This window comes from Cupressus sempervirens, chromosome 6, assembly GCF_028749045.1.
Source record: "Cupressus sempervirens isolate cs-2001-9-10 chromosome 6, ASM2874904v1, whole genome shotgun sequence".
Classification (NCBI taxonomy): Eukaryota; Viridiplantae; Streptophyta; class Pinopsida; order Cupressales; family Cupressaceae; genus Cupressus; species Cupressus sempervirens.
Genome location: NC_143123.1, coordinates 347,636,979 through 347,664,166, shown reverse-complemented (window position 1 = coordinate 347,664,166; position 27,188 = coordinate 347,636,979). Strand labels below are relative to the sequence as shown.

General features: G+C 37.8%; 1 protein-coding gene across 3 annotated transcripts; it reads right to left on the bottom strand.

The window, feature by feature from the left end:
- Nucleotides 1–5,807: 5,807 nt before the first annotated feature.
- On the bottom strand, nucleotides 5,808–7,548 carry LOC149552551 (hexon). 3 transcript variants are annotated; one of them, XM_089788142.1, is made up of 2 exons: nucleotides 7,446–7,548; nucleotides 5,808–6,904 (listed from the first exon to the last, which is right to left on the bottom strand). In XM_089788142.1, the coding sequence occupies exon 2, from the start codon at nucleotides 6,871–6,873 to the stop codon at nucleotides 6,175–6,177; it is 699 nt and encodes a 232-aa protein (XP_089644268.1). In that variant the 5' UTR covers nucleotides 6,874–6,904; nucleotides 7,446–7,548; the 3' UTR covers nucleotides 5,808–6,174. The 3 variants fall into 3 exon arrangements, with proteins under 3 accessions (XP_089644268.1, XP_089644266.1, XP_089644267.1); XM_089788140.1 differs by lacking the exon at nucleotides 7,446–7,548 and adding an exon at nucleotides 6,990–7,429; XM_089788141.1 differs by lacking the exon at nucleotides 7,446–7,548 and adding an exon at nucleotides 7,013–7,425.
- Nucleotides 7,549–27,188: the final 19,640 nt, after the last annotated feature.

Genomic DNA, 27,188 nt, shown 5'->3' with positions numbered 1-27,188 from the left:
TACCAAACATCAACCAAACCTCTTTAGCAAAAGAGCATTCAAAGAAAATATGTTTTCCCGTTTTCGATGTTCTACAGATGTTGCACATATTAGTATCAGAAAAAGAATTCCTAATAGGAAGCTTATTAAGAATAAGTAACCACTTGAAACATTTGATTTTAGGATCTATAGAACTTTTCCAAATACTGTTAAAAATCTTATTCCATGAAGGAACATCTAAGTTAGCATACCAAGTATCATTAATATGCCTGATAATATCATTATTGCTATTAATAATAGAGTAATTGTTCTTAGCTTTAAGCATGGAAATGATAATACCGCCAGGCCACTTGATTTTAGAATAACTATTAGAATCAACATGGCAAACCGTAGGAATATTCCTACTAGCCCTGACAATCATATTATACATTTTCTTATGAGAGTCAGAAAGAGTAAATTTAAACTTAAAACGCATCCCACTAAATAAGTCTATCATTCTCAAAAACATCAATAAACTGCTTGATCCCAATGTTGGCCCAACACTTGGCGGAATAGCCTTGGGTAAGAACAAGGGGCTTATTACTGAGCTTTAGGTTCCACCAAATGGACCTCTCACCATAGAGGGTCTTATCATCAAAAAACTCCTTATTATTTATGAATTGCCTAACATGGTTCCAAGCCTTCCAAATAGACTTAAATATAGCTGAGCCTTGAACAATGATAGGAAATTCACTACAAATAAGATCAGTGAGAGGAAGATTCTTCCAGAATTTAGCATTTTTAGGATAACCCCTTTCAATATTGTTACGAATTAGCACTCTCCAAGGGTCATCTCCCTCCAATGCATGAAAGATCCATTTGGAGGCCAAAGCAAGACAACTTAGTCTTAGATCTTTGAGCCCCAAGCCCCCCAAAGAGCTTATCAACATGACACCAACTCCATTTAACAGAGTGAGTCTTATTATTTCCTTTCCCATCATACCAGAGATAGTTCCTAATAACCTTTTCAATTTCCATAACTTGGTAATCATTAAACATCCAAACCGAAGCATAGTAAATATTATAAGAGGAAAGAATCTTTTGACAAACTTGTAATCTACCAACAAAAGACACAGACCTATTGTGCCATTTATTCAACTTATTATGAATCTTGTCTTTAACCCGACTCCACATGTCTCTTAAAGAAGGATCAACAGAGAAGGGAATTCCCAGATATCTAACAATTTTTGAGGGACCTCCCCACTGGAAACCAAACTTACTAAACCAATCAGGAGGTTGGTCATTCCATCCAAGACAAATAGACTTGGATTGAGATAACTTGGATTGACATAACTTGGCTCCAGAAATTTTACAGAAAAAAGAAAGCTTATTGATCATAGCAACAAAGTTATCCTCAGAAGCTTCATGAAAAAGAGAAGTATCATCAGCAAATTGAAAATTGATAAGAGTCTTATTGTCAGGAAGGGTGATGCCTTTGACAGCAGAGGATAAAGTGTCGTCTCTAAGAATATAGAAAAGCACTTCAGAAGCAATAACAAAAAGGGTAGGGGCAAGCGAATAGCCTTGCCTGATAGATCTTCCCAAGGGAAAAGGGGCTGAGAGAGAACCATTAATATCAATTTGAGCATGCACATCTCTAAGAAGCATCCTAACAATGTCACAGAAGAAGGAGGGGAATCCAAACGCATCAAGCATCATAATGATAAAACCCCATTCAATTCTATCATAAGCCTTTTCAAAATCCAGCAAAAACATAGCAACATTTTGATTCGAGTGCTTAGCCCAATTAAGGGCTTCCCAACTAGTAATCAAGTTCTCAACGATATATCTTCCTTTAACAAAACAAGTTTGCGTAGGGCAAACAAATTTAGGAAGAATAGCTTCCAATGTTTTAGACATAATTTTGGCAAGAATCTTGTAAGGAACATTTAGAAGGGATATAGGTCTCCAATTCTTTAACAAAGATATATCTCCCTCTTTAGGGATGAGCTTAATGATTCCAGAATTAATCTCCCTACCCAAAGTACCAGCATCAATAGCCTCATTATAAATATTAAGTAATTCATTGCACATCCATTTATTGTTGGCTTTATAAAATTCCACAGGTAACCTGTTGGGTCTTGGAGCTTTGTCATTGTTAAGCGAATTGATGGACTTCTCAATTTCCTCCAAAGAAATAGGTTGTTCAAGAAAAGAAGCATCATTAACTGAAATTCTTTTGGGGATAAGATTTCTACACTGATTCCTAAGAGTCCTAGCTTCCTGAAAATCCTCAGAAGTGAAAAGATCTTCATAAAACCGAGCAAACTCTTTTTTAATAACCTCAATATCATAAATCATTTTATTATTAATAAGTAATTGATCAATAGATTCTTTAGCCTGCTTTTGTTTAATAAGATTGAAGAAAAATTTACTACCTCTATCACCAAACTGAAGCCAGTGAGCTCTAGAATGGATTCTAGCTCCTAAAGCTTTCTGGTGTTGATGTTTCCTTAAGGTGTTCTTGGCATAAGCCAGTTGGTGACAGAGATAGGGGTTATCCACATTACTTTGAATGGCCATCTCAGCATTGTAAAAATTATTGATAAGCCAAGATTCCTTATGTCTGTAATCCTTGGCCTTCTTTTGGCCCACCGTTCTAAGGAGACTCTGCCAGGCAGAATAAAAATATTTTTGAATTTATAATATGTAACTATTATAGCTAAATAATTATTTGATAAGTTCTATGAGTTTGATATAAGTCTTATGTGTTTCATATTTTATACATATTTTATCCTTAAATACAAGTAGTGGTTCCTGGAAATCCGCTCCTATAAGACTCAAATAATATGAGCCAATCAAACTAAAGTAGAAACAATCAAAAGATTAAATTAATTATAAAAGTACTTACATTTCATTGGTTGAAGTAGGTAAAATTAATCACTCGTTATGCATAAGTGATTGCAATAGTATGTGCCTCATTTATGATTTGATGAATGTGCATAGACTATTCCATAACTCTCAAAAAGGAGGAAACAATATAGCCAAAGTTTAATAGAACTCTTTCAACAAATCAATTGGATGAATTTTATGCAATGATTGTGTTTCATGTGAACAAGTCTTCAAGATTTTCTTGATAAACATTTCAAATGACTTGCCTACACTTTGAGATAATGTGTGGATTTATCAAGTTGCATACATCTTAATTAAAAAATAAAATAAGATATGCAAATATTGAAAAATTAAACATAAAATAAAAAAGAGTAAATGGTATATTTTTTCAAATGATTATGCATTATTCGCTATTTATTTTACACATGCAAATGCCTCTATTTAGAAATTATGAACTTGCCTCTTTGTTGGAAGTTCTGAAATTTGAACTCTATTTAATGTACACTCATTTTTTCAATCATATAATCAAATGATTCTCGTTATATGTACATAAACATACAACTGCTAGTTTAAAACCCAAATAAATAAATAAATAAATAAATAAAAATAGATCACTCAATTGTTACTAGCTAACATTTTCTAAAAGAGACTATTTAGAAGAGATTAACATTCAATTATAAAAAATAGTGAGAAGATGTTCAAATAAGAACTAGAATGTGTTTCTCAAATGGCGAGATGTTTGACATAAAGACAAGGAGATGTGCAAGCTGACCTTTCATTTTTAGTTCCATCTCATCGATCTGACTCTTTAACTTCCTCTACCGTCACTTTGATGTTAAATGATGTTTAGCAATGGAACGAATGATTGTACTCAAGAGAGAACAATGTTTTAGTCACCGGCTTTCAACTTTGAGAAGTCTCTCCAAACATTGATTTGAAAGCAAAATAAAAACATACAACTACCAAATTGCTTACATTTTACTTGTGAAAATGACTGGTAATCAGAAAATACATCTCCACCATCTATCACTAAACACTAACATGCAATTTTTACCAAACTGGATTACTCCTTTTAACAAAATTAGATGGTACAATGTGTAGATACTAAATTTTAATTCGTTTAACTCAATTTTCTTTTAGAGGGTGTTATGGATTGTTTAGGTAGTTTTGTTTCATAAAAATTACATTAGGATATATAGATAATTCTTTTATATAATCTGATATTATAATTAATATTTCATAATTTTGAGTATTATGGTCTATAATTTTATGGTTTATTATTTTTTAATATTTTATTTTTATAGGTATAATTTGCACAAATTCTAAAGATTTGTATAATAGATTTAACGATTAAATGTAAACAATCTTTAAGATCTTAATCATATCTCATGATTTATGAGTCAATGAAGTTTAAATAGTATCTAAATAATTATTGGTCTTGCCTCTATATAGCTAAAGAGCTTTAAAGAGGGAAACGAGAATGATACAATATTCCTTAGTTTTTGAAAAAAAAATTGAATTGTAGATTGAAAGCATTGCCAATAATGTAAGTAAAATTATGACATCTCTCACTTTGTAAGCATGAAAATAAAAAATTCTAAAGAAAGATTGGTTAAGTTAAATATAACCTTATACTATTCCTTTGTCAAATCAAGTCTTATGTCATTATTGGAAGTGCAATTATAAAGTCTTATCTAAGTAAAATAATAAAATACAAAGAAATGATTGGTTATAAGTTTGAGAGTGAAAGAAAGAGATAATTGTGTTCTTTGTATTGGGGGTGTCTGTGTAGACAAAAAAAATTCAAGTGTTTCTTAAAAAAAGAGAAATTTTGGTAAATTATTTAGCTTTAATGTTTACATCTAATAAATAAAGATCCAATTGCGTCTAATGAATACAATTAGTAAAAACTGATGAATAAAAATTAAAATACCTAAAATATAAAAGAGTTGATAGATGACAAATAAAGACAAGCTATTATCATGAAGTTTTCCTCATATTTCTATGATTCATTTATGCTTCTGATAATGAAATATTTATGTCTAGGTATGTATGAAATTTAAGATCTCATTATTTGACCCACAGAAATTAAAGATTCAATGCATTATAAGAATACTCAAATAATCTTATTTTCCTCATACATTTAAAACATTTAAAGCAGCTTAAATTTAAGAATATGTGATTTCGACCCTATTTCGAAAGGAAAAGAGATACTATAGGCCATTCTTAAAAAAACAATAAAAGATAATTAGATAAATACAAAATGAAGGTTGCATGTTTTTTCTTCATGAAAATAGGGCCAATAATCTTCTCAAAGACGAGCTTAAAGATAAATTATATGAATGCTAATATTGAAGATTCCACAAATGATGATAAGGGTGAGACGGGCGTATTTTAAGAAGCCTTCACTTTAAAAATAAGGAGTCTATTGTAGATAAAAAACCAACACGATCTTGATAGAGCACAATAAATTCAGCTTGGTATGGATGTTATCATTCAATGAGCACTAATTTCATTATTGAACATTATTAATTTAACATGGTATGAAAGTTTGTCCAATCCAAGAATTCAACATAGCGAATTATAGACAATTCAACAGAATTAATTTATCAGGCATCTTTCTTTCTCTTCTATTCAACTTAAGACGGATCGTCTAAAAATTTGCATTCATCAACTTGGTAATATGAACCATTGATATATTTAAAGGCTTCCCAATGTCAAACATCTAAATTTTATTTTAAAAATTATAAAATTATATTTCTACAAAATTTAACGGCTTCTGATGTGTCTTGAGAAAATTATAATGCAATGTATGACTAACAGCTGTGAACAACTGCGATCTTCAATAATATTTTCCTGTATTATTTGGTATAATGTCTTACTGCATCTTGCTCTTACCATTTTCCAAGGAAACATCAGAAGCCGCCATTAAATTTTTCGAACGAAAAAACGTCCTGTAAACCCAAACAGATTGTAAAATTTTCATTTCAGAAGTAAAATGATCCTCAAATTCCAGGCATGCCGCTTTGACGGCAAATTTGCACCAAAGCCTTAAAAGATTATAAAATTGGAAAGAAAAATAGTCTCACAGTGCTGTGTCTAGGCTTCGGAATGAATCGCCGGAATAAACAAGTTGAGCAATCTTTCTACTGATGCAGATCACATAAATCAGGAAATTATCTTGCTTTTGTGCACAAATCTGAACCTATCAGTGAAATTTGACCAAAAAATGAACTGAAAAATCCTTTTGTATCAGAGAAACAAGCGGTAAATCGGAAGAACCGTGCATCCTATGCATGAATTGCAAAAAAAAAAAGTGTTACACTAATTTACAGATTCAGAAAGCCTGGAGAAGCTCAGTCTCCTGAGGCGACTAGCAATGGGGCTCCCCCAGACCTTATCGTTGCCGTTGCAGCTCAAATCCACCACTTCAACTAAAGAAGAAATGGCAGCCGCTCTCCTTTCCAAACTCCTCCTCGCGCCTCCGCTTCCGGCGTCCCCCTCTTTCGGCAGCATCGGGGTTCGAAACTCGCCCCCGCTCTCAGCTCTCAAAGCAGCCTTCTCTTCCTCGCTACACGCAGCTGAAATGCCGCCGGGGCTATCAAAAGCCACAGGCTTCCGACGAGGAAGCCCTTTGGAGCCAATATCCATCATTTCCTGGCGTCCAAACCCTATCTTCGTCTTGCAGGTCGGCGCGTCGAACCCCCTCCGCGCACTGTCCTTTCCGCTGGCGCTGGAACAGCGTGGCGTAACGGAGCCTTCGCAGAAGCTAGGTCGCGCGTTCGAATCCTGCGAAGCCTGCTTGCGCGTGCTGAGCCTGTAACCCGCCAGAGACGCCAGGGGACGGCCGCAGGAGATCGAAACCGCGTCGTTCCGCGCCGATCTCCGAACCCCGGCGTTGATCTTATCCATTCTCCGCATGGATTCGAGCTCTCTGTACATCAAAGATCCTATAGTGCCCCTGGTGCCGACGCGCACCGGATCCACATCCAGATCGTCCGCCATTTCCATACCGCACCTCATTTCCTGCGATCTCACAGGCTTTCCATAAAGCCTGCCGTAAAACCAAAAGAATGTATCAGATCCTACAAACTGCAATAAATCTAGATAATCTCTTCAATGAACCGCATGATAATGACAAGAGATGAACACGCTGGGGTACAGTGGAGCCTGGAAATGATGCCCGGTCCGCCCAAATCATTCTATAATACACCGGGCATCCCGCGCTCCGACAAAAGCTTCAGAATTAAAATTAGATCGAACTCCAAAGTCATCCATTTTTCTTCCAATTGGAATCCCCACCAACCGCCATTAACTTTCCCCAGAAAGCATTGAAAATTTGACAGATTCCTTCTTTTCCCGTTCAAAATGGACAGATTCCTGCCTTTCCCAGGTATGAAGTTTAATCTTTCCCGGGCCAGTAAATGTTACGTGGCCCGTACGCACTGCCCACAGCGCATTCACATGCCTTTGATTTTAATAAATTTCTTCTTCTGCCGCACGGTCTTCTAGGACAAATCCCTTGCACCTCCATTACTATGTCGCCAAGCACGAGATTTATGATTAACTGACAGATTTGTGCGTTGTTTGTTTACCTAAGAATGTTGTCGAGCGCTTTGAGATCGTCGTCTCCAGCCAGAGCCACTCATTTTCTGATGTTAATATTGTTGCCATTGTGTGAAGCAAAGCATTTATTTGCAAAAATATGTGTGTTTCCCGCTCTCTTGCCAAGGGCCTACATTTCCTTTGTTTTTACCCACTATTTTTTGGACTCAAACTTGTTCTACTAACCTTTTCAGATAGGCCTTATCCGGACTGTCCAATGAGGAGCCTAGGGTCTTTCCATTTAGGTGATGAATGATTTCATCTCTTCAGTTTTTTTGGGAATATTTTGACAATTAAATAATTCAGGTTCTGATGTATTTAATTGTTTAAATGTGATTGTGATGGCTATCTATGAAATGTTTGTAATAAATGTTAATAGGGGAGAGGAGCTAGTAGTGGTGGAGTGGAGAACTACTCTAGAAGAATATTCTATTAGTGTAATTCATTTATTGAATGAAAAAGTAGATTATTGTCTCATCATTACAAGTTTGATTGTTAAATAGCAAAAAAGGTCTATAAGGAGAATTTTGTCAATCAATAAACACTTCCTCTAATAATAGGATGTGAGTGGGACGTATATAGTTCAATGGTGTCATGTTGATACTTACCGCAAAAAGATTTTATAAATTTTAGAATATAACTAATTATATGATGTCACATCATCACATAAGTAAACATGACTTGTAAATAACTATGTGACTTAAGTTTTCTTAAGGCCATATTTAACACCATGGCCAAAAGGCATGTGATGTGACATGACATTTGACCATGAGAACTTGAAAGTAGGTTTTTTTAAGCGGGAGAGTTGACCTCTAAGTAGCTCAACAAAACTTTTAAAAAATTGAAATATCCTAGACAAATTTTAGGGGGTGTTAACATAGGGTCACTAACTATAGGGCCCTCTCCCTTATATTGGAAGTTATTTAAACAATAATTGAGGTGGGTATACAATGTTATGTTGGTAGATGTGACAATAATTAGCGATATAAAAAATTAGGCAAAAGATTGAGCAAGAGGATGAAAAAGAGCAAAAAATAGGTGTTTGGGCACATGAGCTATTATTTGGAGTTTTTTAAAAAGCAATTGAAGTAGGTGTATAGTGTTATGTTAATCAATCGTAACAATCTTAGTGAAAAAAAGTTGGCAAAAGATGGAGCAAGAGGATCAAAAAGAGCAAAAAATAGTTGTTTGGGCAAATGAGCTATTATTTGAATTTATTTAAACTATTATTGAGGTGGGTATAAATTGTTATATTAGTAGATTGTAATAATTATTAGTTAAGCACCGATCAAAAAAATATATTAGTTAAACAAAAGTTGAGGCAAAAGATTGAACGAGAGGATCGAAAAGAGAAAAAAGACAATTCTCGTTTTCATATCAAAATCAAATATTATTACTACTCTTGCCACTTCTACCTTTTTTTGGTTGTTGATTTCCTTATCAACCCCTCTAATCTCTCTATCAATGAACCTGTCATTATAACTGAGATCTTAGCCTTCCGTGATGGGAAACTAGTTTCTATATTAAGGGTTGTAGGAATGGCTTTAATCCTTGTAAAATAATAATGGAGGAAATACTTTGTGGATTGAGTTGTATAACCTTCCCTCAAAATTCTAGGATCAAAAGACCCTACAAGATATAGGAAATTAGTTAGGTACCTTTATCGAGGTAGATGGAAACATAGAAGACAAAAACTACAAGATGTGTATCAAGGTTAGACTTATCCCTTGTCTTTAGGAGGAAGTAGAGATTTCGATTAAGTAGGACACTTGAAGGAAAAAATAGAAAGAGAGGACCAAATTCAAATCTACTTAGTCTCTAAGTAAAAGTGAAAAGGGGTGTAATTAGGATTGAAGAGTGACGGACCCTCTCCATAGTTTCAATACGAAACCAATTAAACTAGATCTCTATGAAGAAATGTGATTTTCAAAACCAAAGGAATGTTCCTATACCATCTTAAAATGTTGGCACCCATCATTAGACACTCTATTAGGCCCCATTTTGGCAATTTCAAGATCTGATGTTTGTTCCACCATTGTAACGCCCCACCAAGGGATCCAAAAGAAATGACTTAAAGTTTTACTAAGTTTGCCAACATTTTTTTTTTTTAACAAGAAAGATAATCATACACATCAAACACATAGTAGCAGAAGCAATAACATACAATCAACTAAAAGAATACATGACAGGTTTACATTCCCTTAAGGATCCCATGATGTTGAATTACATTTAAATTTGATTAATACTAACTCTAACAACTACCACATCCACATGAAAGAATAATTAGAAAGTCCAAAGTCCATAATATACATTTGTTCTAAATGCCTCTTGGCAAATTAATTCGGAATGCTCAATCATTCACTGTACATGTCACAGGGTATGAAAGGCTAAAAGAATATACATATGAAGAAATATAAATACAACATCCTCCTTGGATCCATGATACAAGTTCAATAAATAAATGAAACCATCCACCATACATGATACATCCATCCATCATAAAAGATATAAACATCCAACATGAAATACAACTATCCATCATAAAACATAGCTAACTAAGTGTGTGGTTCCTCCCAACCCTCAATAGCATCATTAGACCATCATGGGCCCTAGCCATCCCCCGCGCATAACATCCCAAGCCACCGAATAGATCATTGGTACTATAGTAATAGGGACGTCACTCCTAAACATACTACAACATAAGCATAAGGAAATCTAACATGCTAATCATCAATATAAGGAAATGCATCAGTAAATAACATCACCTAAACATGATAAACAAGCATCTCAAGAAGCTCCAGCCATGGTGACTACGAATGGATCTCGATGGTAAGAGTGAAAAAGCACTACCACCCGATCGCGTAGAACGTAAATGGCCCACTCCCACTGTGCTGAGGAGATAGTCTCAAGTCCCAAACAAGATATCAAATCACATAACACAAATACTCTCTAAGTCCAAAAAATCCTAAAAGTATACTAACTCAAAGGTTCCAAAATATAGATCGACATCTAGACCTAGAGGCACACAAGACACGTAGGAAACCTACTATGTAAGCGGGCAAGTGTCATCATATGAATCACGTAGAAGTTACCCTAGGAATTAGCTTAGGACTCCAGGGTCCCTAGTGATCCTCATGTGGCCACTAGTATCCTCTCGTACTGACAAGGCATACTACAGAATGCAAGGTCGCAACTAAGCGTTCTCTCTACTCCCATCCTAGTCTATACTAGCACTCAAGGCATGGGCGAGAACATACAATTATCTTATTAGGTTCATTTTAATCCCCATTTAGTGTAATATTTTCATTTATTAAAACAACTTACAATGAGTTACCCTAGCAGCCACTTAGGGCCCCAGCCCCCATTGCAAGCCACTTCCCGACACTACAAGTAGATAACCTACCCTAGGCTCATAAAGAACACAAATTCAAAGAATCATAATATATCACATCAGTCCTATACAAGCGACTAGAAAGCATCAAAGATAACCCACAATAATCACATCAGTTCTCCACAAGCAACTGAAAAGCATCAAATGATAACTCACAATATCCATCAATTCTCAATGAGCAACCAGAAAGTATCCCAAAATAATACTGATCGAAGACTCCAAAATGGTGAAATCAAACATGTCACAACATGACATCATCAAGAACAAACCATTCAAAACTCATCAGTCCTCTCAAAGTGACTGGAAAGCAAAACAAATATAACTGATCAATGACCCAAAAATGGTTAAGTCAGGTATCTCATATACATACACCTCAGCTTCACACAGGAAGACTGGAAAGCAATAACAATCAATAAATACAAACACGTCATAGAGCATGTACGTAATCACATTACCATGGTTGGGTTTTAAAAAGATTGAGACCAAAACATCATAACATCACAATCACAAAACTCCCAAGCCTCTGGTAAACGTCCTAAACTAGTCAACACTCTAGGACCACCCAAACCCAAAAGCATGGACAACAAATAGAAACCAGAGTGTAAGTTCCATAGTATAGTTTGATTTAGAAAACACGGTTGAAGTAAAACTAAGGTTTTCAGTTTCCATTTTCAATATAAGTTTTTCAATACTTACGATTCGTCATTTAACCCTTTACAATTTACCCCATTTTTATATTCGAATAAGATGTACAATTACCCCACTTTTGATTTTGGAAAAAGGGGTCAAAATGTATTCAGTCAAATCCAGATTATAAAGCAAAAGCCAGAGGCCCACAACAACACTATATATTCTTATCTTCCAAAATCAATTGGTCAACAATCTCTCGGTATTCCCGAGGTAACTCATCCCTTCCAATAATATTCCAACTATCCACGTTCTCTGAAGCCCACTTCGCCAAACAATCTGCAACTCTGTTCCATTCGTGAGGGATATGACAAAAGGAGATAGAGTCCTTGAGGAACTACATAAGCTTAGTATTTGTCTTTCCAAAGAGGCTAATCTCCAATTAACACTCTCCAAGGTCTGGTTATTCAATATATCAACAACAATCTGCGAGTCAAACTCACATATGATATTTTTTCAGCCTAAAGAACATCCTCTCTCCATAGCAATCTTAATAGCAAGGGCCTCCATTAGATTATTAGAATGTTGACCCTTATAAATGGACAACATAAAAACTGCACCACCATCATTACCTCTACCTATAGCTCTAATACCAGCATGACCAGAATTTCCCCGAGAAGACCCATTAGTATTAATCTTCAAGAACCCAACTGGGGGAGGGGACCATCACCCATCCCTACAAACATGTTGCTTGCCATGGCACAACCATTTTCCAAGAGTGCATCCCCAATTACTACCATCCAAGCTTAAATTCCTCACAATAGTTTGTTCCCCAAGATCTATACTTTCATACATGTCACACTTAGCAAAAATAGTCTCCTACAGCTTACTAAGAATCTTCCTCCACAACTACAGGCTATCTAACTTAGAGTCACAAAAGATCCTGCAATTCCTCTCCAACCAAAGGTTCCAAAGAATAAAAATTGGCCCAACCGTCCAGGCACTTTGCAAGAAAGAAGTCTTTGTTGGAGGTCTACCCAAACTTTCCCAAAAGTCAATGAGAGAAGTTGCATGAATATAGCCATGACTCTAAGCCTCCCACCATCTATGCCAAATTTCCTTCGAAAAGGGGCAGAGAAAAAATAAGTGAGAGATACACTCCTCATTGTGTGAACATAAGGAACAAATAGAAGGTCCCTGAAAGCCTCTTTTGCGAAGATTCTCCCATGTAAGACATTTCTTCTAGGCCAACAACCATAAGAAGAAATTACATTTGGGCCAAGAAAAGTTATTCCAAACCTTCTTCCACTAGTGCACTTTAGCTGTACCATGTAGGTTCCTATCCAGCACAGCATAGCCTTAAGCCATAGAGAATTTTCCTTTTGGACTAGGATCCCAAGCCAGAACATCTCTCCCCTTAAGAGAGCTACAAAACCTATTCTCCAACACTTGAGCAAGAAGAGTGCCATCCTCATCAGAGCCACCAATAAGCCACTCTTGAGAATCCTTCCAGCAAGTCACCTCCACCTATCCCAAATGCTTGACAATCTTAAAATGCTCCACCTTAAACCAGCCAACATTAGTGAAAATGTGGCAGAGAGGCTAAAGCTGGGGAAAGCTAGAGATCATGGGTGGATGGCCATCCCAATAATCCTGCCAAGACAGAGCATCTGCGCCTCCATTAAAAATCCAAAAGAGGCCTTCCTTAATCAGTTGAGCACCTTTCTTAAGGGTATTCCAAACATAAGAACCTTTACCCAAGAAAGCAAGGTGCGGCACATTTGAACTATCCGCACTAGGAAAATACTTGTGAGTAAGAATCGTGGCCCAATCTGAGTGTTGATTGTTGCACCACCTCCAATATAGCTTAGTAGCTAGAGCTATGACAACAAGTGCCATAGACCTAAGACCCAGGCCCCCAACATACTTTGGCCTACAGACACACTCCCACTTAACTAAACTCCACTTCGATGAGAGAAGGGTACCAAACCAAAGAAACTGCCAAGAAAGAGCATCAAAATCTCTTACAAAGGTAGAAGGGGGAACTTGCACAAAACACCTGTAAATAGGGAGAGATTGCACCACAGTCTTAAGAAGAATCACTCTGCCAGCAGAAGAAAGCCACCTATAAGTCCAATGACTAACTTTACTCTGGAATTTATCCAAAATCCCCTGCCAATACACTCTATATTGAGATCCCAAAACCAAGGGCACTCCATGGTATAACAGGGGAAGAGAACCAATCAGAAATCTGAGGACCCTAGCAATCCTGTTTTGAATAGGCTAAGGGGTATTGAAGAAGAAAATGGAATATTTGTCATCAGTAATACACTGACCTGAAGCCTTCAGATAAATGTCTAAGACTCTGCTGAAATTTATAGCTTCACTAACTCTAGTCGTGCCCATCAACATAGTATCATCCACAAACTGAAGGTGAGAATAGGAAGGAAGAGAGTCATTCCAACTCCAACCTTGATTAACCCCCCCCCCCCCCCCCCAAACTCGAGATTCAATAAATCTTCCAAGACCCTCTGCCATGATAATGAATAAATAAGGAGATAAAGGATCCCCTTGCTAGAGTCCTCGAGAAGCACTAAAAAAATATGATGGTTCCCCATTTATAATGATAGAAAAGGAAGAGGAGGTCACACAACTCAGAATCCAATTAACTCATTCCTCAGCAAAGTCAAATGCCAAGAGAACATTCTATAAGAATTCCCATCTCACCCAATCATAAGCTTTAGCCATGTCAAGTTTCATGAACATAACCCTCTCCTTCAAATTAGCCATAGAATGAATAGCTTCCATTGCAACCACAACACCATCCAAAATTTGTCTTCCCTCAACAAAACCCCCCTGCTCTGGGGAGATCAGATTGTTGAGGAGCAGCTTAAGTCTCTTTGCAATCAACTTGGTGATGATCTTATAGACAACATTACAAAGTGCAATAGGTCTAAAATGAGCCAACCGATTAGCCCCCGCCTACTTAGGTATGAGAACCAGAAAAGTAGAATTCATGGACTTAAGCATCTGCTTATTCCTATGAGACTCTTATACCACCTCAAGGAGATCTAACTTAATTATTTCCCAGAATTCCTGAAAGAACTCAATTGAAAATCCATCAAGGCCTGGAGCCTTACCTTTTTTCATGTTAAACACCACTATCTCCACTTCAAATAGCAGAATAGGACGTAAAAGGGCCTCATTCATCTCCACAGAGACTAGGTGAGGAATGCAATCGAAGATTGCCCTCTCCTCAGCCCTAGCATCAAGATCCTTCTTAGAAAAGAGATTTGAAAAATAGTTGATTACTACCCTAGAAATATCAACATTGGAAGAAATATGAATTTCTTCAGGCGAGACCAAGGAGGAAAGAGAATTCCCCTGTCTCCGAGCCTTGACCAAGTATGAAAGAATGCAGTGTTCCTATCTTGAAGTCGATCAATACGAGATTTTTTCCTCCAAAAGATCTACTCTCGAAGCTCCCACTCTTCTAATCCTTTAAGAGCCAAGGACTCTGCTTCACTTAGATCAAAGGTCCTCCCTTGGTTCTAAATCAACCAAGTGATGTTGTCTAACTTAGCCTGAGCATCTATCCTTTGAGCCTCTAGGTTCCCAAAACATTGTTTATTCCACTTCTTAAACTTGTACTTAACATGTTAAAGCCTTTTGCAAAAAGTAAGCATTGTCGTCCCATGGGTAGGCATTCCCTCATACCACCAACCCATCATAAAATCCTACAAAGACTAATCTCTTAACCACATTAAAAGAAGGGTTCTTGGTGACTCCATAAGGGTTCTTTTAATTGAAATTTAAAAGAAGGGTTCTTGGTGACTCCATAAGCAATAGCCAAGAGCTTGATAGGCTAATGATCAAAGCCTCTCCAATCCAGAATTTCTGAATCAGTGATCAACTTGTTGTTCATCCAATAATAGAAAACCAAAAATCTATCTAGCCTTTTTGTGATAGCCTCAGCACCACACCTCCTATTATTCCATGTAAAGACACCATTAGTTGGTTTCACATCAATGAGATTCAAGGAGTCAATCATATCCCTAGAAAGATTTGTAGAGGTGTCCAACCTAGCTACTCCTCCACATTTTTCATCTAAGTTAGTATGGGAGAAATGGGTACATGGCCTGAATGTATCTAATATGAGCCCAAAGATTTGACTTTCCTAAAATATCAATGGGAGCATAAATATTAGATAGAAGGCAACTTTCCACAGTCGCCAAACAGGATGCAACCAAAGAGATAGAGGATCGACTAGAAATCCACCATAAGGGAAGAACTTTTCTTAGGTTCCAAAAGCAAGCAACCCCACCTGAACTATTCCAAGCTCCCACCCCCTGCAAATTGCCCTAGGGCCAAATGTGCGAAGCACAATTGGCCAAACCATCCATTGTAAGCTTAGTTTCTTGAATAAAAACCACATCAAGTAACTGAGAACCAATTAATCTATGAACAACCTTTTGTCTAGGGATGTTGTTCAACCCTTGTACATTCCATGATAAAACAATCATTTATGGGGGTGGGTGAAATGGGAATCAATGGTTTTCACAGACCCAAACTCAACCAAAGTATCCCCCATAATCTTGACCCTCTCTTGATTAGTCTTTCTGCCACTCCTTGATGGTTTCTCCAGAGACCCCTTTTGAAAGGATTTCTGCTATAACCCTAAAGTATGATGGGCTTTGCCACCCTTGGCCAAATCTGAGGCCCCCTTAGGAGCAGGGGGCTTTGGAACCACCTTAATTGAACTCATCATAACCTATGATCCCTGGGGCTCCTTGGTATTGTGAAATTGAGGAGGTAGATCCATATCAATCTGCACACTTTGAGGATCCTTTGGTGATAGTAATTCATCCTCCCCCTTTGCCTCTTCTTCCTGAACTTCATGCAAACCCTTATCCCTAGAAGAAAGCTCAACTAGAATACCTTCCTCCTATACTAAGTCTTCAAGAACATCAAATCTGTTAAAAGTACCATCATTGTGTCTCTCCTGCTAGGTTCTCTTCTTACCCTTGCCTTTGTTTTAAGTTTTAACCTGAGTAAAGCCCTCATTATCCGTAGGTCCAGCAGATGCAGGAGCCTTCCCCTTGTCCCCCTTAAGAGGTCCAGAGACATCCAAAGTAGCAAGCTTAAATCTAGGACATTTGTGGAGCAAGTGACCATATTCATGGAAAATTTGACATCTAAAAGGGAGAGTCTCATAATCCAGCTGTTGGATCTGTACACTAGAAATGTGTCACACTCTAAACCCTTCTATCCAAACGATTCCATGAGTTCGGAATGTTCAAATGTCGGCCTAGAGCTCCCTATCCATGGAGTGCAAGAGAGTGTATTTCAAGTTCAAGGACTCTCAGCTGAGCCTTAGACATACTCTTCTTACTAGTAAACCATGCAATGAGAGGTTGCAAAGACAAGATGCAAGAATGCAAATGTCCCAAGAAGTTCCTCAAGAATGCAATGCAACTAAAGATTAAACTAGAATGAATATGAAAAGTGCAGCTATTCTAAGCATGGATGAGAGTGTTACAATCCAACTATTAGACTATATGATTTAAGCTAAATGTAAAAATGAAAGCTAAGCTAAGCTAGAATGCCATGGATGAGAGAAAGTAGACAAGAAAGAGAAGTTCTCCACAAAGCTCCAAAGAAACCTGTTAGAAAACATGCAACATAACAATATTCAAAATGAGGATGGATCCTTTGAGGGGGAAAGCTCTCTCTCTTTTAAATTCGCATGGATGGTAGAGATCAAGATGAAGATGATGGATGATCAACGGTGGAATTCGAAAAGAGGAGTGATCCATGTGCACACACAGGTCAACCAATAGAATATAAGTTGACTCGTCACATAAGAAAAAAGTCTCACAAGCCTTTTCTTTTAATTGTAAAATAGAAAGAGGACTTTATGTGTGCACTTTAAGTGGGTTAGAAGAATGGGGTGTTTTATTTAATTAAAAGGGGACATGTTCTTTTAATCAAATAATGAACTTAGGATAGGATAGTCAAACTATAGGTTATAATCAAATAAATTGATTATTAGCAATTTGGTCTAGATAAATGATTAAATTAATTTAGCCAAAATGCTAAGAAGGGGGCTAATAGTCTAGATGACCATTTTTAGGTGATTACATTTTCCCCTCTTTGACTAATGCGTGATCGATCTGGGAACACATTATGTCAAAGAAAATCGAAGTCAAGTAGGCGATGATAGATATAGATATTTGATTCCAAAGAATGAAATGCAAAAATAGATAGCAAGTCCTAAATGCACAGCCTGATAGCAGTAGTACTGAACATTAGGAAGATGATGTTAGGATCCAAAAAGAATTCGAACATCTAGGAAAGCGAATAGATCGAGAGCAAGTGATAAGGTCAAACAAATGCTCCTAAGAAATAGATAGTTGTAACAATCAACAATAGAGTATTTCTGCCCCCTCGGGATCGAAATTGAAATGAGGTAAGAGGAAGCAGAAAGTAGCTAGACATGAGAAAATCGAGATATAGCAATGTCATTTATGATAGATAAATGATTAGAACCCAAGAATGACTATAAGAAACTGATAAAATGCCCCAGTTTGACCAAAGTTGACCGCAAAAGATAAATCATAAAAATTAGGTCAAATCGAGTAGAAAGAGGATTTAGATGTGAAAAGGTGAATAGAAGTAGATATGAAGCATAGAAATGATGAAGTTATGAAGAAATGAAGATGCCCCAGCGATGATTCAAAGATTAGACCTCAAGCAGTCAGCTAACTGCTCAGAAGAAGGTAAAATTTTAAAATGCAATTTTGACCATCAAGATGAACTCGGATTTGGATTTCGATCCCAAAAATGGATCCAGGATTTTTGCGCAATTCCAAGGAGTTTGAAAATTAGGTCAAAGTGAGGTTGGAGGCTATAAAAGGGGTCCAAGTGTCATTTTCACTATTCATTTGTCTTTTTTTGATTTGAGAGATTTTGTGTGGTCCATATAGCATCATGGCTCAGGCGAACATTCCTCTTCATCGACACTGTTTCGAGCGCAGCTAGTTGCACAACCGGCCAGAGCGATATGGGGTGCCGGTAAGTAACTACCTTTTTGTTGCTTTTTCGAGCTTTTTGTGAGGCTTTTCGCACGTTTTTGAAAAAAATTCGCGCGATACTTTTAAAGTATCGCACGAGCTTGAAAAAATTGTCGTGCAACACTTTTTTCCAAAAAAAGTATCGCACCATTCAAAAAAGTTTCGCCCCGACCATACCCAAATGTCGCACGATGCGGTGCAAAATGTCCCACAACATAAAAATGTCACACTCATTATGTAAAAAAGTGTCGCGCGACACTGTTTCAAAAAATGTGTCGCACTCTTTATATAAAAAGTGTTGCACGGCTAGTTTTGTTGTTTTTCTTAATGCTTGTTTTCATCATGTGACTATTACTGATGATTGCTTGTTTTACCTGAACAGGAGGTATTCCCGGCATTACAGATTAGAGCTCCCAAGGTGGTTGGTTTGCGTTTGAGGGTTTTGGGAATAATCTGATCACGCAAGTAGGAGAAAATAGCCGCATAGCGAGAGGAATCATGACCCACAATAGTGCAGATCACCTGGTTATCTGAGGAATCATAGGTTGGATGACGCAATTCTTCCACCAGGAACTCAAATCACGATTCATGTTCTTGTAACTGGAGGATAGATGCTAAGGTGGCCATAGAATCAGTAGCCTTGTTTTCTGCTCTAGGAATCTGTTGGAATGTTACAAAGGTAAAATAATTCCTTAGAGCATCGATCAACTTTTTATAAGGGATCAACTTGTCATCCTTTATTTGATATTCATTATTCACTTGGTGCACAACCAGTTGAGAATCCCCATAAATGTGTAGCTCAGTTATTCATCATTCAAGGGCCATTTTGATCCCATTTGTTAATGCTTCATACTCTGCAATATTGTTTGTACATGGGAACAATAGTTTGTAGGACTTTGGAATTGTATAACCATGAGGGGAAACAAACAAAATCCCTGCTCCAGCTCCATTCTGTGTGTGGGATCCATCAAAAAACATCTTCCATGTTTTGTCAGTAATGTACATGATTGAGGTATTTGGAAACTCTATTTACATAGGTGCTACATCTTCAAGTGGGAAGTCAGCCAACTGGTCAGCTATGGCCTATCCTTTGATCTCCTTACGTTCAACATACTGAATGTCAAACTCGAAAAGAATCATCATCCATTTAACAAGGCGACCAGTAAGTGCAGCTTTACTTAATAAATATTTCAAAGGGTCTATCTTGGCAATCAAGTGAACTGTATGGGCCAACATATAATGCTTGAGTTTTTGGGAGGCAAAAACTACAGCAAGGCATGCCTTCTCTATACTTGTATAATTTAGTTCATAAGCCATAAAAGTTCGACTGATATAGTGTATGGCTCTTTCTTTACCCGTCTCATCACTTTGGGCTAAGAGTGCTCCTAGAGAAGAATTCGTAGCTGAAATGTACAAAATCAAAGGTTTTCCCAGAATGGGTGGCATCAAAACCGGCAATTTTTCCAAGTAGCCTTGGATTTGATCTAAGCTTTGTTGATAGTCACTGCTCCAAATATGGGTAGATCCTTTATGCAAATTTTTATTGAAAGGTTGAGCCTTATCAACTAATTGAGAGATAAATCTTCTTATGGATTATAGCCATCCTTGCAGACCTCTAAGCTGACTAATAGTCTTTGGTGGAGGCATATCCATGATAGCTTGGACCTTTTCAAGGTCAACCTCAATGCCTTTTGCTGAAATGATATAACCTAGCAATTTTCCAAAAGTGACACCAAAGGCACATTTTTTTGGATTCGGCTTAAGTTGGAATTGTTCCATACGGTCCAATATCAAACTAAGGTCTTTGAGATGTGTGTCTCGTTTCTTTGATTTTGCCAATGTGTCATCAACATAGTCTTTCATGTTTTTATGCATCATATCATGAAAGATGGTTGTCATTGCTCTTTGATATGTAGCGCCAGCATTTTTGAGCCCAAAAGACATGACATTCCAGCAAAAGTTACCCCATGCACATGTAAAAGCTATCTTTTCTTGGTCTGGTAGAGCTATCTTTATTTGGTTATACCTAAAAAATCCATCCATGAGCGAGTACATCTCATAACCCGCAGTCATGTCCACTATCATATCGATGTTTGGTAGTGGAAAGTCATCCTGTGAGCATGCTTTATTGAGATCTCTAAAATCAGTACAAACTCGTATGGATTTTTCATGCTTGGAGATAGGTACAATGTTGGAAATCCACTCGGCATAATCAATGGCCCTAATGAAGTTTGCATTCAATAGTTTTTCTAACTCTGTCTTGACTAGTAGGGCCATATGTGGATGCATTTTTCTCAACTTCTGTTTGACAGGCTTGACATCTGGTGAGATTGATAAGTGATGCATGATGAGATCTGTATCAAGCCCTAGCATATCAAAGTATGTCCATGCAAAGTTGACCTTCTTGTCTTGAAAGAATTGAGCAAACTGTGTCTTTTCTTCGTCTGACAAAGATTGAGCTACATAGATAATCTGAGGACATTCTTATGTTCCCAAGTTGATAGGCTTTGTAGGTTCAACGAGAACCGAAGATCTACCCTAGAAATAGCTTGGCAAACTACCAAGTACCTCATCCGCAGGTGCCTCAAAGAGGTTTTCACCATTAGATACGCCTTTATTTTTACTTTTTTAAGGATCAGACACTGCCACAATGTGGTTTTTGCCATCTGATCGTTTATTTTTCCTTTTAATTTTTTGACTAAGGTACTTGATATTTGATTTCGTCATGTTAACCGCGGGTTCATTGGTGGAAGAAATGATAGGTTCAATTGCGTTCAGATAACAAGCGATCTCATAGTCGTTTTGGGAAGACCGTATTTCAGATCTTTGATTTTGGATAGACCAATCTATGAGATCTAGGTGAATTAGCGAGAGTGAGGGAGAAGTTTCAACGTGATTGACATGGAAGGAGTCATCTCTGGTGACCTGTGAAGTTGAGCCTATAGAAAATGTCGCAAAGGAGTCCAGCTCAAGAATAGTCCTAGAGGAACTAGCGTGATCCATTGAGACATGTTGTGAGTCAAACTCATCTGACCCCATACTAGACCTTTTGACTATATCGGGTTGGGTTGCATAGGCATGAATGACATCCACCCCTAGCTCGCAAGATGCATCAGAGAGGCTTTCCCACTCATACTCATGAGAATCTATACTTTGACCCCTAGCTATGAGATGAGCAATATTCTTCCTAATTCATCCTCTATTTATGTCCTCAGAAGTAGACCCTTCTTGTTCCTGTTGTTGGGAGGTAGAAGCTTCTTCATTATTAGTAGTCACTATTTCTTCTCCCCAAAGGAGGGAAGTGAGAGGAACAAAGTCTTCCTCTTGTGTAGTAGTAGCAATTACGGGAGAGTCATCATCCTCCAATTCACTAGACATGAGCAATCTTTGATCAGGTTGGTATATTATTGTTTAGCCCAAAGCCTAGATCAGCGGTGTCTCGAGCATCACGACCTTGAGTGTGACTTAAAGGTTCAACTAGAGTGTTCTTACAACCAGTTAAGGACCCATGGCCTTGGTAGCCCATTTTTGTCAAAAATTTATAGCCTTTTCCATATTTTTTAGGAGAAATAGGAGTAGTCACTGTAACCTCCTCGTCTTCCTCTTCTCTATAGATCCATTCCCTAATGGCCTATTCTTCCTTCTCTACTTCTAGTGGTATGGAATATTGCACAAAAGTGCCAAAAAGTGTCATAGCAGAAGCAAAAGACTTCTTTGCAATAGTTGGTTTCCCATAGGACCGAGGGGAAATTGGTAAGGCAGAAATAGAGTCCAAAGTGTACTTGCCCATACCAAGGCTCATCATTTTTAGTTTTTGTTCACATTCTATGAAAGATGGTGCTAGCTCATGAGAAGAGCGATTGTGCGAGACTAGTGTTTCAGCAGCAGATAATGTGTCGATAGACATGGAGTTGTCACTGGGGACAACTACTTCAATACCATTAAAAGGGAACTTAATGCACTGATGATATGTAGAGGGTACTGCTTGCATATTACTGCTTGCATATCGTGAATCCATGGCCGTCCCAACAACAAGTTGTATGCAAGTGGTAGGTCTAAGACTTGGAAAATGACATTCTTCTCGACTGGACCAACTCTGATTGGAAGTACAATTAGACCTTTAGAAGGCCTTTCGACCTCATCATAGGCCTTTATAGTGATCTTGCGCTTAGGATCGATGGAAAATTCAGACATGCCCAACTGTCGGATTACATTGAATGAAATGATAGACGGATGCAGGTACAAAAGATTTGAACTTCGACATGAAGAGCAAGGTTATGAGGATGACTGAGAGCTCGGTCATCTTCTTCAGAAAAGGTGAGATAGTGAGGGGAGGAGATGTGGTTCACCATAGCTTAGAATTTTTCCGCATCAATATCTATGGGAACATTGGTAGAACATAAAGCTTTCTCAAGGATATCCCTGTGCAAAGGAGATAACTCTAGCAATTCGAAAATGGAGATTTGTGCTTGTGTGCGTTGCAGTTGGCTAACAAGATCATAGTTGGAGATCTTGGAAGTAATTGGTTGCTTAGATGATGAAGCATTTTTAGGATCATTAGCAACTTTTAGGACAACCTTAGATTTCCCCCTAGTGACAGTGTTAAGTGGTTCACCCTGAGAAGATGAAGACTCAGCCACTCGAAGTACCACCTTGGGTCTAGTATCAGTATGATCTTGAGGAATGGATCGTGTCTTTAAGACCACTCTTGGTCATTCATCTTTAGCGTCATAATTTGGCCAGTTATCATTGTTGGAGCTTGCCATACATATGTATTCAACGGGCTCAAGCATGCCTATAACATTATCAATGTTAGCGTAAGCATAATTGATTTTGGCATCATGATTCTTTTTGGCAACTACCCTTGAGGTCTCACCCTTTTTGTATTCAGGTAATGGTTTTTGGAAAGCCTTATGATCAGTATTCTTAACAAGGCCATCTGTAACAACTTTTCCAGCTTCGATGAGGTCTTGAATTACATCTTTGAGTTTGAAGCAATTCTCTATGTTATGTCCTTTACTTCGGTGATAGCTGCAAGTATGATCTTCTCTCCACCATGGAGGTCTAACGGGTGGATCATAAGGACGTGAGTTTTCTGGTAAGGTAACCAATTTTTTTGCAATTAAGGTTTTTAAAACCACTTCATAAGGTTCGACCATAGGTGTGTAAACACGTTGCTTCTTCGCAAATTTAGAGCCTTTGTCAAAGGGTTGTGGTTTTTGAACCTTCTTGTTGCTTTGCTGCATAAATGGCATTGGAAAGGTAAAACATAGGCTCCTTAGTCTTAGGAGTGTCCACTACTCCGTGATTGACAACATACTTGTTTTTGTTCCAAGGTTTTCCTTTGTCTTTACCGTTCCATTGTTAACTCTATCCTTGTTTATGGCAATGTCACCTCTTTTGATAGCAACATCCTCAATGCGATATGCACTTTCTACCATGGCATTGAAGGATGTGAATAACTATTTTCTTAGATCAAAGTATAATTTAGGTACAAGCGTATTGACAAAAATATCAATTTTTTTAGCCTCAGGCACTTGCCGAGGATACCGAGAGTATAAAGATCTCCATCGTTGAAGGTATATTGCAAAAGATTCTCCTGGTTTTTGTTTGATGTTGCATAAGTCTAGCACAGTCACAGGATGTTGAATGTTGTATGAATATTGCTGGATGAAGCGTTGCGCAAGTTCGTCAAATGTTTTAAGAGGAGGACTTAATTTTGTGAACCATTCCATAGCTTGTCCTCTTATACTTCTAGGAAACAAATGCATAAGAAAGGTTTCTTCATGCATAAAGTCCATGCTAATAACATAGAAATGTCTCACATGGTCATGAGGGTCACCATTTCCATCGTATTTGTCATACTTAGGGACCTCTATATCCTTAGGAAATGGTAGCATGTATGGACTCCTATCAAATGGAAGAGCACAAATTGATTCAACAAATGATGTCTTAGGTGGCTCTTTTGAAGTTTGCAGTTCTGCAAATTGTTTCCTTAGTTCTTGTATTTCTTCCCTTACGATTTCAGCCTCAGTGGGCTCTCATTTTGGAATAATATGTTCAATATTAAAACCTTGAGGGAGTTTCCATCCCCTAGCTGCCATGTATCGGAAGTATTGGTCTCCATTTTCCTCTAAAGCTTTGAGCATTAGTTTTTGGGCGAAGCCATCTTGTTGAAATTTGATCACATCTTCGCTAGTTACTTCTTCATCACTATCATGATGAGATGGTTTAGGTGAAGGACATGTGCCAGTGGCAGCTCTAGGAGTCCTTAGAGGCATGTGATTACCATCATTGTTCTCAAAAGGATTTCGAGGACAAGTTCATTTATATCCTTCATAGCGTGCCTGATTGTCAGTTTCAACTTGTTGATTTTCTCTCTCCATAACATATATAGCCTCCAAAGTCTTTTGGGTTTCACGTGCTTGTTCTTCTAAGCAATGTTTAATTTCATCAGGGTGCACCATAGTGACTATACCACTCGTATCCTTGGGTGTCTCAAAGGGTGTACCAAATGGATTTTCAAAACTATAAAGTGGGTTGTGCCGAACGTTAGCCGTTTGTGTTTGAGAAAATTCAAGATTCTTATCACAAGGTTGTTTGTGAGGATGTTTGGGTGGTGTTTCCAATTGCTTGAAAATGAAATGCGTGTGGCTACCATTACCAACTTGATATCTAGTTGTGACTAGCATGTAAAGAGTTGTCTTTGTTTAGTAGGACAAGAAAAGCGAGCTGAATTTAAAGCTTTTACGATCAGGACTAGTCACTTGTCAAAATGTGATAGATGGCTTGTCAAACAGTGCTCAAGATCTTACAGCACGGGTGACTCGAGCCGAGTGGACGAGCGAGAAGCTCGATAGCGGATAGCTAGAATAAAAAAATAGCTGAATTTTGACAAGTGATTCATCAAGATGTTTCAAGACTTACATTCGACGGACTAAACCCATCTTTTCAACCTAGGACGAATTCTTCACACACTAATACGTAGCCAGGATCAAGGGTGACCAATGTGACACTCCTTAGACCAAATAAATCCAACTGCAAACTCTGTTTTTGACCCAAAATGACTCTAGGTGATACTTTCTCAAAAGAAGGGCGACATAAGTTCAGCAAATAGTGTCGCATGACAGAATGTCAAGAATGAGGCGAAACTTTTTTTTCAGCCGACAGATTATTGTACTAAATGCGACAGAATTTTATTGGTAGTGCGATAGTATTTAGAACTAACATGCGATAGAATTTCTGTAAAAATATGTCGCGCGATATTTCTCATGAGGGTGTGCGACAGAGTGCCAATTTTGTGCAAAAAAAAGTCAATTTTTGGTTTGAAGTTCATTGCAATTTGTCAATCAGACAGTTGTTTCAATCAGATAGTGTTTCATTTCAGTTTGTATCAGTAAATAGCAAGGTTTGCAAACAGTAAGTGTCGTAACATGTCTCAAAACAATTGATCAAGGGTAAAAACAACCTTGTCAATACACATTTGGGATATCAGAATGGCCTTCCTAACAACTTTTTATCCGAATGTTTATGTTGCAAGAACGTTAACACTGGTCAAAACATCGAAAAAAATAGCCAAGCAATCTACCTTAGAGTCACGATTCATTACTCAACAACTTGGCCCACGCTTGATGCTCCTTTGCCTCACACCAAGTGGTTTCCCACAAGAGATATTGGCTTTGTCATGGAAGTGCCATAAGCACAACCAAGGGAACACATATGGTGAGTGTAAATCTTGGGGTGATCCAAGTAGTCCACTAGGATCGATCCTTGCACCAAGAAGTTGAGTGACTAAAAAGGGTAGTTACTAACTTAGGGTTTTTAGATCGGGCTTCCGTTCATAGTGTTCCTCTTGCTCCCAATTATGGGACACCTCACCTTGCGATGAGTAACCGATCTTGCGATCACAAGAGTACCTTAAGCATTCTTGCCTAGTGATCTCCCTATGGTCGAAATCCCATAAGTGATCACACTAGGCGAAGACAAACACTACGTCTACCAAAGTTTTGTGTCCTTGGTAGCCTTGAGTTTATAGTGGGTTGGAAGAGCCAGATAATTGGCTTGTCCCCACTTGGATTGTTCCTCTCAAGTTGTCTGAGAGCAGGCCCTCTAAAGGATTCTAACTACACAAAGTGGATCAACTTTCACAAGTCAAGAATTCTGGTTCACCACAAGGGTGAAGAGCATACTCTCCTATTCCAATCATTTTCTCCCAAACACGCCAGGAAGATTCAGTTACCCCTTGCTTTTGAAACCAAATGGCAAGTCAAGATTTCTCATTCACCACGAGGGTGAAGAGCATACTCTCCTATTACCAAAAGACTCCAATCACAAGTTTTATGTGCCTATAAAAATGAACAATTATTCAATATCGCACATGGAAACAAAAATCAAGCAAGTTTGGGTTTTTATGCTTTGGGCAGCCTTGCAAACAATGTTAGTAGCCCTTGCACATTTGAAGCTTTGACATGCGTTCTTTTGTATGCAAGGTTTCAATTTTTTCTTCACAAAGAGGGCAACCTGCAATCACAACTCGTTAGCCCACAAGTTAGCATGAAATAATCACAAAAACTATGAATTAAACCTTTATAAAACAGCCTAGAAATTTGCTTAAAAACAACAGTCATCCAACTAAGAAGAAA

What these genes read in the sequence shown, in the direction of transcription:
- LOC149552551 (XM_089788140.1), bottom strand. Translation starts at nt 7,051, where the DNA reads ATGATTTGGGCGGACCGGGCATCATTTCCAGGCTCCACTGTACCCCAG. An exon ending in CCCCAGCGTGTTCATCTCTT is followed by an intron (nt 6,905 to 6,989) that starts GTCATTATCATG and finishes GTTTTACGGCAG; the next exon opens with GCTTTATGGAAAGCCTGTGA.